Genomic DNA, 13,084 nt, shown 5'->3' on the forward strand with positions numbered 1-13,084 from the left:
GGCGTTGAAATGTCAGCATCGACCTGTGGAGTCGGATGAAGATGAAGACTAGATAAAAAAAAATAAAAAAACGAGCGTGGCTGCAAGTTGTTAAACGGGTCACTCCATAAAGTGAAGTGTGTGATTAAAGGAATGTAACCAGGGAGACTCGGGATGGAGTCGCGTCTCTTCCCCCGTCTTCCGCCTGACGCGTCGGGGTCTCGCTCGCCGGCTGAGGCTGAGGTCGGCGGACGTTTGATGAATGAGAAGTGAATAAGGACCTGCGCGGTGTGATTTCGGGCCCCGGAAACCCTCTGTGAGAGGCGGGGTGGGGGGGGGGGGTCTTTGTAATGACTAGACCCGAGCAGGAGTTTCTCTGTTTCACCGCAGAGCAGAGGTGAGATCGTCATGAAATATTCACACGACAGGTTTCCCGAGCCGGCGAGCATCCGAGACGGACGGACATTTTAGGCAGAACAAGCGCGGCGTGGGGCCCCTTCACTTCCTCATCTCTTTGAAAGGCTCCGTCTTCATAATGGATGGCGGCGTCTCCGGGGAGTGTCTAGACTACGGTGGGGAATCTAAATGGTCGGGGGAAAGCCACTCGGATCCTCGGCGAGCGAAGTGGTGGATCACAGGAGAAGAAGTGGCGTTTCGGAGAGGAGACGGGAAGCGCGGGGGGGGGGGGGCGGGGGGGTTGAAGTGCGTCCGCCATCTTAACCCCGAGTCCCATTTTCCTCATCTCTAATTGGCTTAAAAGCCTTCAAATTCCCCCCGTTTTCTACCTTTTTGACCCCTCGTGCCCTCAGCTTCAGACCACGATGCTCTCATGTCACTTACATGCACACACATCCTCCGCCTGCGGCTGCTGCTCCCCCTCTAGTCTACCCCCTCTTTTCCTGGTCCTACACCCCCCCTGCCCCCTCCCCCCAGTTATTTATGAGCAGGACTTGAAATAGACTTCAGTATTTGATAAAAGTGCGATTCTTAATCCGAGTTGCCTGAGAAGTGCATTTCATTTTTATTTCCCATCAGAGATTGATGTAGGAACGGGACGGTTACCCGCTCTGTGATTGCTAATGTAAATCCATTGGGGGGGTTTTTGGTCGGACATGTATAAAGATATGGACTTGTATGTGCATGGTAATGTCACTGATAAGACTTGGTGTGTGTGTGTGTGTGTGTGTGTGTGTGGAGTAATGGAAAAGCTGCATTGTGATGAGATGTGAGGGGGGGAAGAATTATGTGACGCTCCTCTTTGATTTATCAAAAGTGCAGGAATAAACCATCCCCGCTGAAACCTCACAGTATTTTCAAAATCACTAATTGCTATTTCTTCTTCTTCTTCTTCTTTTTTCTTTTTTTTTTTTTACCCTTTCCCTCACAGCCGCCGCGATGTTTCATATTTCACCATTCACTTGTGCCGTTCTGAGGGAGGTGTGTGTGTGTGTGTGTGTGGGGGGGGGGGGGGGGGATGCCGGAATAAAACGGGTGATAAATTTAAGATGACAGTTACGCCGTACGAACGAGGCCCCTTGTGTATCAATCCCCGCTCAAAGCCAGCTGCAAATTTAACTCGGCCTCCTTATGTGGCAATTACTGACGGGTAACATAACCTGAAATGTATCTGCTCTGTTCATTACTCCAATGTTCTCTGTATGGCTGGCAAATGTTCTTCAGGATCCTACAGCAAATTAGCTCATCCCCCAGGACGTCTTTTGTTTTATTGGATGATCCGGGCACTGGGGGATGCCACAGAAACCGCCAGAGCCTCTCTGTGGCGTGTGCAGCCCCCACTGAAACACCACCATCCTCCACCATCCTCCACCATCCTCCACCATCCTCCACCATCCACCACCATCCTCCACCATCCTCCACCGCCGGCCGCCACAGGGTTAATATTTAAGAAGCGCCAGCTCCTGGTCATGTATTGATGATATGTTTTGGAAATTGCTGAGGCAGGCGCGTTGTTACAGTGCTGTCTAGAAGAAGATAGCCTCCTCCCCCATCACTACCACCACCACCACCATCACCACCAACCACCCCGCCTCCCTCTCTCTCTCACTCCTCACCACCCCCCCCCCCCTGCAGATGTAAAACACACTAAAGCATGTAATGTAATATAGCGTGGCACAGCGAGGTGTTTCACACCGGCTTCATCTGGTCAGTGATCTGTCACTTTTATTTTGAACTGTACTCACTCCAACTATTGGACTCTGGGTGAGAAATGACTGTTTTGAAGCCTCAGGATGTGCAGATTTAACCCACGCTGGGCTCGTCTTTACGGCACCTGTCAGTCGCGCCGCCGTGCGCTCAACATGTGCCGTGTGTTTTCCCTCCAAATTTGACGTCGTGTTCTGTTACGGAAGAGCTGAAAGTAGTGATCGAGACTTACAAACTAAGTTGATTTTCCTTAGTCGCCCCCTGGTGGCCACCCACTTCTTCCGCTCTTCTTCTTCTAGAAGGCGATGTCGATTTCTTATCAACAGTCGAGTGCGTCTGAGCGGGAGAAGACGGACGTTTAGAAGGCGGCGGTGCAACGTGGAACCAGCTTCTTCTTCTAAATCGCTCACAACTTCGGTTCCGACGTATCAAACGCCATCAGCAACAAACGAGGAGCGATCTGTCGATCACAAGCATCATCATCGTCATCATCGTCAACACAAACCGCCCTCCCCCTTCTCCCTTCACCCCCTCCCACCGCACTCTCCAACACAAGTTCCAGCTTCCTGCCTCCCTCACCTCTCCTCACCTCCCTCCCTCCCTCTCGTGGATGCTGAATTTTACAGTACCGTCTCGCAGGATCCCGGTTTGTTCGGCGCACTCTTCCTCCTCTTCTTGTGCAGAGCAACACACACGCGGGCTCCGGTGGAGGAAACGTTGGAGGCAGCTGTCAAGCGTGCGGGCTGCTGCTGCTGCTGCTGCTGCTGCTGGTGCTGCTGCTGCTGCTGCTGCTGCTGCCGCCGCCTCGGTGCTGTGTACCGACTGATTCCACGTTCACCAATAAGAAAAAGAGGGGAGAGAGAGAGAGAGTAGCAGAGCAAGAGAGAGAGAGAGTCTTGAAGTGTGGAGAGAAGCAAGTAGAAGTGCAAGAGTGTCAAAAGAAAAAAGAGGTTACAAAACCTCCCTGGCTCTACTTTCCTTCTGCCTTTTTTTCCCTCCACCCTCTTTCTTGTGTTTTGCCTCAGAAGATAAAGGAGGAGTGTGTGTTTGAAACAGGGGAGAGCTTTTAAAAAAAGAAATGAACAGAAGAACAAGCTGATTTCTTAAGGGAAGACAAGAAGAGGAAGGAAAAGGGACGAACAGTGAGGTGTGGAGGGGGGCGACCTGAAGTCAACAGTTTAGAGGGAGGGCTTGCCTCAGCGGAGCAGGGATCAGCGGAGCAGGGATCAGCGGAGCTCTCTTCTGTCCAAACGCTCGCTCGGACTCTTCTCTTCCCCCCTCCCCAACTCTGGCTGGACCCGTCCCAGTGCTCGGCCCCCGCTCCCGCTCGTGTCCTGCACCCGCCTGTCTCCTGCACCTGTCCCACCTCCACCATGATGATGTACTTCTGGGTGAGTACCCGGATTTCTCCCGGACTTCAACTCTGCACCAGCAGTGTGGTGCACTGCATGCGTCAGTACACCGTGTGTGTGTGTGTGTGTGTTTTCATGTGTTTCATTGACGCTGATCTGCTGCAGATGCTACAGAAGGCCTATAGCAGGGACACGTCGGATTTATTCAGCCTTTAAATGAGAGAGTATTACCCACAAGTATTGTTACTCAACTTCCACTGACAGTCCAAAAATTACCCAGCATGCACTCTGTTGTGTGTGCACATACGTGTCGCCAGTCAGTCGGCTATTTAACGTGGCGCTCTGGGTCTTCTGGGGACACAAGTGTGGGCTTCTTCTGTTATTTTTTCTTTTGGGGGTGACGTTGCTGTTTTTGTTACCCAGTATTTATTTTCTTTCTTTCTTTCTTTCTTTCTTTCTTTCTTTCTTTCTTTCTTTCTTTCTTTCTTCCTGTCATAAATGAAGCCACGTTAAGCACAGGACGAGGATGATTACGGACTGTCAACCCAAGCTGCTGATTAATTCTGTTCGAGAGATCATGTGTGATTAGTCAGATTAGTTTTGTCCCCTCGGTGGTTTCTATTCTCCCTGCAACAATAGTGGCCCCTTATTTCAATCATTATTATTCTTCTTCTTATTTTACATGTTGTTGCTGCTGCTGCACATTGCAGCAGTTTTTCTGTGAATTCTTTCACTTTTTCCCTGAAAAACAAAGCAAACTCTTCTTAATGGCTGCTCATATTTACAGTGTGTGTGTCTGTGTGTGTGTGTGTGGCAGCCTTACTGAACATAAGCTCAGATTTCTGTTGATAAAGCATCTTTTTTGGTCGGGCAGGGCAGAAAAGTCACTTTATACGTCGACGACACCATTATAAATGACCTAATACGCGGAAAGCCTGTGTGTGTGTGTGTGTGTGTGTGTAAAAATGTGAATAAGAAAAAAGAGCATGTTAAGCCGCTGTGAACGAGGCAGCACTGCGTTATTGATTGAGAGCTCTGATTTCTGAGCGGAGAGACAGAATGATTTTGAGGCCAAAGTTTCTCCCGAGTGGAGAAACGAGCTTGACAAGGAAAAACTTTTTTCCTTTTTGTTTCCGAGTCGAGCGGAGGAGACGGCGAGGTTTTGATTTACAAATTATGTCATAACTCAAAGAAAATAATACAGCAAGGTTTTTTTTTTTTTTTTCACTCCCCCCTCCCACTTTTCGGTGAGGCCTCGCTCTAACGCAGGCCTTCTCCGAGTGTTCCTCCAGTTTTTGATTCACTGTCGTCTGGAATCAGTGACACAATATCTGTGTGTGTGTGTGTGTGTGTCTCACACACTCACTCACACACACACACACGTGTGCATAATGATGCATAATTTCTGTGTCATTGCAGGTGAAGACACAAGAACGAGGCTCAGGTTTTAGATCATTGTTATGGATGTTATTAACTGACACAGTTAAGTGAGAATAGGACATATCGCTGCAGTCATTCAGGAGGATGTTTTACTTGTTCTAGCTTCCCAGTGTGAGGACATATTTATTCTGCTTCTCTATCTGCACGCCGTAAAGTTTCAATTCAAATTTGAAAGTTTTTTACGGAACATGCTTGTTATTTTGTCAGGTTTTCTATCAGCTTCTCAGTGCATGACCTGCATTTTTACGGCACCTTGAGCTCTTGAGGAAAAGATTCTGTTGACGGCGTGTGAACCTTCCTTGCATTCATGTTAGATTTCCGTGATTCTGATTTTGGAAACCTCTCACAAGACGAATGAACTCTTCACTGATATTCAAACGATTATGACGATGAGTAGACTTGAGCCGTGTTCTCAACAATTTGTGCTAAAAACTTTACAACTCATCCTTTTACTGCATTTCTTGCATTACTGATATTCCATTTCTGATATTCCATAGATTAAATGATGAATTAAACCGAAGAATAATCCTACACAGGAGCAGGAACATGCACTTTTGACTGGCAGGTATAGGAATGAGTTGGAAAACATTCATATAACATAAAATAAAATAAAATAAAATGGATGCTTCTTCTTGTAACAGTGCAGGAAGTGAAGGTGCGATATTTATGGCTACTTCCTCACCTTCTCAGGTGTTTTTTTTACGTCCCCCCCGCAGGCCCTAAAATCAACATCTGCTCCGCGGCACGAAACATTCGCCGAGCAACACAAAGAGAGTGGGAAGTGTGTGTGTGTGTGAGAGCGCCGCTTTACACCTGTCACTCCGCGAGAAACGCATCACCATAATAACCCCGTGCACACCCGCACGCGCGCCAGATCAATGATTCACCACACATTGTTGGCGCGTGTGCGTGCAGCGGGCGAGGGCGCGAGAGTCGGCCAGCGTTTATCTGCGGGAGGAGGGTGGGACCGCCTCCTGTTTGAACTGCAGGTGGTGAGCATTACCTGCGGTCCCTCCGGAGGCCTGTCAGCCGTGCATCAGTCTAGGGAACCTGCAAGCTCCCCCTCATTAGAATATTTATTCACCGAGCAGATGTTCTTATCCAGGGCAATTACCTTTGGCTTACATTTCCCTGTTGCCCACTGATATAGATGAATGTGTATACAAAGACGTCCCAGGTTATGCATGGGGCCCCTGGGTGCCACCCACCTTCCTCTCGCCCATATGCGCGGTGGGCAACGCCAGCGACCGTCTGCTCCGCCACAGTGTGCAAAGCCCAAAAAAAGCCCCCGTCCTCGACTCCTGCCTCGGTGGTAATTGGAGGAAGTGGAGGCTGCACATCTCGCTGTGATGGCCACGCGGTGATGGAGCGACGGCCTGTACATCATTCTCTCCACCCGCCTGTTCCTCTGTATTAGCGACAGAGAGGAAGAAGGGGAAGAGGCATGGAGTGGAGAAGCCATGTATGCTTCTGTCCTCCCCTCAGTGTGATGAATAATTTAGCAGCGCAGGGCCCTCGCTGTCGAGTGGAGATGGTGGTAATGGGGAGGCTGGATATATATGGCATGGCAAGGAGCAATGGTTTACGTTAAGACTTTACCCGCGCGACGCACTCAAGTGTGCCACGGGCTGCTCATACAGTGTGTTTGGCCTGCATTAATGATTTGTCTTTATGTGTGTGTGTGTGTGTGTGTGTGGGGGGGGGGGGACGCGATGACAGAAACGTCCACAAACATGCGCGTAAAAATGAGGAAGGAGCCGCTTTGAGGCTTTGGATCGGCGGCCATTTGGCGCTCTGGGTTCCTCCTCGGCCTCCCCGTAGATGAATTGTGCAGGTTCAGCAATCATGTAAGATCATTACAAATCACACTGTGTGACATGGATGTAATAGATTTGGGTAACGACGTCAAGTTTATGACAAACGTTCAATATGTGCCCGGTTTTTTTTGTGTTTTGCTGTCACATATTTGGAGGATATTTCTTTCATTTCTTGTCCAAACGGTGTCAAAGTCAGTACTGTAACCTCAGCAAGTCGCCTGCCAAGTTTGAAGCCCGTCAGGCAAACTGTTGGACAGACAGACAGACAGACGTTTCTTGTATTTATAGACATATGTAGGCATGTAGGGATGAGCTCTTATGACTTTCAGTGTTGGCGTTGACGTTGACGTTACTGGCCATAATCTTTGGACCGGATGTCGGAAGAAGTAAAAATGTAAATATAATATGATTAATAAACCTTCTAAATGTGACGTCAAAGCTTCACTAAACAACAACAACATGCTGTAAAGAGGTTCCACTTTGGTCCAAACCAAACTATCAATTAGCTTCTTGACAAACAATACCCCAATCAATACGCACGTCATGTTATTCTAACTTGATTATCAGGGATTTACTGCCTGTCGTCACATGCGTTATCACACATTTCCCTCGGCATCAAATCATAGAAAAGTATTGGTATCGATAAGTAGTATTGGTATCGATGAATTACCTAAATATGTGCCTTATGTTTTTGAAATGGCTGATTCTAGCAAAGTTCTGAGGTTGTGATATTGGCATTATATTGGTCACAAAAGGTTATATCACAGCATCATTAGCATAGGCGATGTGACACAAATATACACAATATACGCAAGTTTTCCTCAGGTTACGTGTGTTTGTAGAATCTCTCTCACGTTATGGCATATGTAGCTCCGTGTGTACCTAAACGCGGAAGACCAAGGTTCTAAAGCAGAAGAAATCTACCACGTGTTGTGAAACGAAAAGCAAAATAAAGCAAAAAATGACTTTGATTATGTTTATGGCATAATAGATAAAACGAAAAATTTCAGGAAATCTTGAAAAATGATTCCGTTGTTACATGGAGCTAATAAACCTCGAAAATATTCAAATTCAAGAAGCTGAAAAGTCATCAACTGCAACCCTAATTATTTCAATTCAAATTGTCATAAATTATTGTTCATATTCAGCAGAAATAAACACTTCACTCATCACAAACCACCACATTCACAGTCCTGCAGAAGAAATCACCCCGATGGCTTCACACCGGTCGCCTCACGTCTTGCGACGGCCCTAAGAACAGACAGGTCACGTGACACACGCCTGCGTTTCTCCGGGCTTCCTTTATGGCCCCCCCCCCCCGTGCATACACTACAGTGTATGTGGAGCGCGTGTTGTGGCCACACTGCATTTCTATAAGGTCTGAGACTGCACACCCACACAGCGAGGTGGTTTAAATTCACGGCGGACAGCGTAGTACAGCTGATCAGGCATTCCGAGCGAGAGGGCGGCGAGGCGGGGTGCGGCCGCTGCCGCCGCCGCCGGTTTCATATTGCAAGATGAAGTGTTCGCAATCGTTTGTTAATGTATTAATTGATCTGTGTCCTCAGACGGGGAGGCCGATCAGGAGTAGTGTCACGTAGACTCTTTAGTACTCGCCCAGACGCCTTCATTAGACTCCACTGGCCCAGCTCTCCAACCCCCATTACGGGGGCCACGCCGCCTCACACTTTACCTGACTGCTGTAATAACTTCAGACATTTCTATCTCGCTGGCAAGTCCTCAGACAGCCGGGACCGTTTGGGGGCTTAACATGGAATGTGAGGCGCTTCTTTAAAAGGCTTATACTGCAGGTGATTCACTCCAGGGGAAGGAGGAGGAGGAGGAGGAGGAGGAGGAGGAGGAGAGAGAACGTGGCGTTGTTTTGTCTGCACTGTTGCTCCTCTCCGTCTCCTCTCATACAAGTTTCAGGAACGGCTGTTGCAATCAGTCATTAACTTCCAGCTTAATGTTTTATAATGTGGAAGACACACACACACACACACACACACACACACAGAGACAGAGAGGTGATGTAAGAGCGCTGCTGCAATAAGGAAGCAGCAGTCGAGTCAGTGCATCCAGGAAACTGTTCTCTCTTTAAGCGCTAATACCGACGGGATTAAAACCGACCTCATCTGCTTGTAAACTGCATATTTTTTCAAACATAAACACCATTTTCTTTTTCCCTTTTTCCCTTTTTCTCTTTTAAACCCCGTGCTCCACCTCTCGGACTCGGCGGGATCATTAGCGATCGGTAGCTCTCGCAATAATTCTGTCAGCTTCTGGTCTCCCCCCCCCCTTGGGGCTAATGGGTCTAGAGCCTGGCTAATTGTGATTAGACTCTGACAGCAGGTTTTACTTGCAGGGTTTTCACACCACAGTCCTCTTTGATATTAGCTGCACAGCTGATAAAGAGATTAGATACAGAGAGAGGCGGCGGCGGCGGGCGGAGGAGGAGGAGGTGGAGGAGGGAGGGAGTGGTGGTGGTGGTGGTGGGGTGTTCTTAAACTACAGAAAGACACCTACACAGGGGAAATCACTGGCGAGTTTAGCAGAGGAAAATAGATCCGGACGCAGTAAAAGCCTTGCGCTCGCTTATTGCACCTGCTATCATTAGCGCTTTTGTACACATGGTCAGCCTCCCAGGGAAAAGTCATTATCCAGCTGTGCCGTTATTTTTCTGCTGTTTTCTCCTAGTGGAGTGTGACTTCAGGGCTATAGCCAGCGCAACCATTTAATGCCTCCAACACAATAAAGGACTCTCGCCTTAATGATGTGGGATTGGATGGCCATGCCTCAGGTTGTCCAGGGGCTTGTGAGCTGTTACTACGAGCGGCCATTTTGCGAGGCTCCGTGTCACTTCAGCCCCGACCATTCCAGAGGAGAAGGAAAAACAAAAATCCGATTTAGTGATTAATGGCGGCGGCGGCGTTTGAAGGGCCCTCTCTGTCTCTCTTCAGCAGGATTGCGAGAGTAAAGGAGGGAGTGCGCCTGAACAGTGAGCCGGTGGAGTAGTGGGATGGAGACGTGGGCCAGAACATGAGGTGATAGTGTCTGTGTGGAGAGATCACGCGCTCAGGGAACGTGGTGGAGAGGATGTTGGGAATCAAGTTTTCACCGAGAGTGAAGCGGGCGACATTAAAGCTGCAGTATGGAACTCTATAAGGGATACTGTTGATGTCAAGAGTGACGCGACGTGACTGAGGGAGCGTTTGTGTGTATACAGCAGGAGAGCAGGGACGGGTAGCAACTCTATTTCAAAAAAGCAAACTAGTGACAAATCTAGCGAGACCTTCTTATTGGACTCTTTTTGGAGCCTTTGACGTCTGATCCATAAATGTTACGTTTTCTTTGTTTAAAATAAATCAACGCACTAAAAAAACAAAAATATATCAGTGTCCCATGCCCGGATAAAGTCATTCTACACATATTTATATTCACTTTTTGTCTTTCTCCTACAGCGTCCCAACAGTGTAGCAACTTTTTTTAGGACAACCAAGGGCTACTTCCCTAATTGAGGAGCATTTATCCCCTAAAAAGCTGTTGACCGACGGGTTTTTCGAGCAGTAGAATTCACACCAACCTGTTATAACGCTGGCTTCAACAGCGCTGTGGCAACTCATTTGACAACATTTGTTTATATTAAAAAGTCACGCACTAAAGTTATAAAAATATTAAGCTTCTCCAACCAAATGATGAGTCAAAAAAAAAAACGGACGGAAAGGTTGAGAGAGTTGTGCCCCAAATTCGGTGACGTGCCCAACACCTAAAAATAGGCAGAGACATCATTCGAGCGTTGACAGTCGGACCTAAAAAAAAGTGCGTGGAGAAATCACGTTGTGTCATATTTAGCCTCCGAGAGGCAGCGAATGAAAGCTCTCCCTGGCAGTTTTTACACGCTTTGGCCTAAAAATGTCCTTCCTCAGCCGATTTAAGTTAAGAAACAGCGTCTCTCAGCAGTCATTCATTTGCAGACGCTCCCTCTCCTGAATGCACTCGCACAATAGTGTCTGTTTAAGGAAGCCCTTCCTCTGCCAAATGCAATATACTGGTGATCTTTTTTCTCCTCCTCTCTCCCCTCCTCCTCCTCCTCCTCCTCCTCCCACCGAACCTTATTTATTTACGCTACCTTTTGTGCTCGGGCCTGTTGCACTGCCAGTAACTCCTGAAGTCTCTCACGGCAGTCCGTCATCCTGCTCGGCAGCGTTGCAGCAGAAGGTGTATGCATCGCTAACACGCCTGTGCCACAGATATGCCCCGAAGTGTCAGCTCTCACATACGGAGGAGATTGGAGGGGAGGCTCCTGTGAGGACGGCAGCAACATATCCACTGGCAACCTGCCACGCATGATAAGAAAACCACTTCTGCCCTCCCTCCTCTCCCTGCGTCTCTCCCCCTCTCTCTCTCTAAGCAACAAATGTAATTTTCACTCTTTCATATTGTCCACCAAAGTCGTTCGCTCTAGAACTCAAAGCCACATAAAAAGTCATATAAAGATATCGCGCCGAGACACTGTCTCTCACAATCACAGTCACGCGCTCGTGCTCAGTTCAGTTTTGGGGCGAGGAACCGTATTCTGGCCCAGATTAAGTACTGAACGCGACGTGTTTTTGTGGGGAGTTCTTTTTGTTTGGCGTTCGCCAAGAAGGCCGAGAGCAAACTTCAGAGGATTTGAGTTCCGTTGTGCTATGAACAGGGCAAATTCCATTTTCCTTTGATGCTTTGATGGACAATGGGCCGGACACTTCGATGTCTTCACACACACACGCGCTAACCAGCCTGACTATATATAGTTCTGTTCAATCTGCAGAAATGATTGGAAAACTGGTCCACTACCCTATTCAAGATGTGCTTGTTTTTTGGTTTTCGTACTCTTGCCTTTGCAGCAAGAAGACCGGGGGTTCGAGCCCCGGTTGGGACCAGGGCCTCTCTGCATGGAGGTTGCATGTTCTCCCCGGTTGTGCGTGGGTTTTCTCCGGGTTCCAGAAACATGCAATATGCGGATTAGGTGAATGGGTCACGAGAGAACTGTCCTCGACCCTCCTGTGGAGGACAAAGCGGCATCAAATGGATGTTCTCCAAACAACGTCAAATCTGGCAATGAATCACAATTTTTTGTTTGCTTAGAATTGAGATTACGATTCTCTGGCGCAATTTTTTTCACAAAACAAAAATGTATATTGCACTCACGGACAAAAGATTAGAAACATCCAATTTGGCATTCCTTTGGCCCTGAACCTGGCTCTGCAGAATGGCCTTATTGTTGTTATTGACGTCATCACCAGGGAAACTGTGTGACGTCGTCAGACAGCCGTGCACTGATGACAGGAAGACGCACAAGAATCAAAGCGGACAATGCCGCACTGTAGATCAGTTAAGAAATAGACTTAAATATCCTGAAAACGTGCGTTAATCGGGGTTGTTGTGATTCTCGTCACTAGCACCTGGGTTTTCATCACCATCTGTTTTGTATCTAGCACACACTGTCTCCTCTGTTCTGTGCCGCCCAACTGCAGACGGGCTTCCGCCTCCGCTGCATCACGTGACGTAAAGGCTGCGCTTGGAGTGAGAAACTCGCAATCTTACCGGTGCCCTTAACACGGTCACCAGGCGGGTTTGAAGCCTGTCGAGCAAACCGACTTGTTATGGAGATACCTGTTGTGCTGTGTGTGTATGTGTGAGAGAGAGAGGGGGGGAAGAGGGGCCTCTTTTAGCCGCATTTCTCTTGCATTTCTGTGGATATCGCTTGTATTTTGCCACCCAAACAACATGAAAGTGGGCGCTGCACACACTGGTGCCCTTAGCAAGTCGAGCTGCTGAGTTTGACGGACGTTCCTTGCTTTTTCAGACAGAAAACACACAGTAGGACGATGATGATGATGATGATGATGACGACGTAAGAACAACTTTTTTGATGCATCAGGACAAAAGTCTCGCTCCGGCTGAAATAGTCCAAAGACACGGTCTCGTCCTGGACCCACACGTTGCCACATGTCGTCCGTTTGCATCTCTATGTTCACTGCGTTCGTTCGTCTGATGGTGTGAAAATGCCGTGTCACGTCTGGCGCGAAGGCACCTTGAGTTTAATGTGGAAATATACGAGCTCGTGCCCCCACACCACTCTGCTCCTATAGTACACAGAGTGTGTGTATATAGGCTTTTATATCCGCGTGTGTGTTTATATGTGTTTGTCTTTAGGGTTGCAAAGGCTCAATTCAAAGCTTCTTATATACTCTTCTCAATCAATCCCGGTGCGTATAAACCCACTTGTCACGTAAAAGGGTGAAGAAACAGCGTGGCACATGGGCTGTAAAATTAATGGCAGGAGAGTGA

At 48.1% G+C, this 13,084-nt stretch overlaps 1 protein-coding gene across 9 annotated transcripts in view; it reads left to right on the forward strand.

The window, feature by feature from the left end:
• The window catches only part of LOC131474972 (RNA binding protein fox-1 homolog 3-like), a 519,357-nt gene that overhangs the window by 364,217 nt on the left and 142,056 nt on the right, over positions 1-13,084 (forward strand). The window contains exon 1 of one of the 9 annotated variants that reach the window (XM_058652726.1): positions 3,396-3,533. The exons of the other annotated variants lie outside the window; for them this stretch is intronic. Coding sequence (XP_058508709.1) covers positions 3,516-3,533 — 18 coding nt within the window. The 5' untranslated portion in view covers positions 3,396-3,515. Of the gene's footprint in view, positions 1-3,395; positions 3,534-13,084 lie in introns of those variants that run through there. 9 annotated transcript variants of the gene reach the window in all.

The sequence above is a fragment of the Solea solea genome, chromosome 16, assembly GCF_958295425.1.
Source record: "Solea solea chromosome 16, fSolSol10.1, whole genome shotgun sequence".
Lineage (NCBI taxonomy): Eukaryota > Metazoa > Chordata > Actinopteri > Pleuronectiformes > Soleidae > Solea > Solea solea.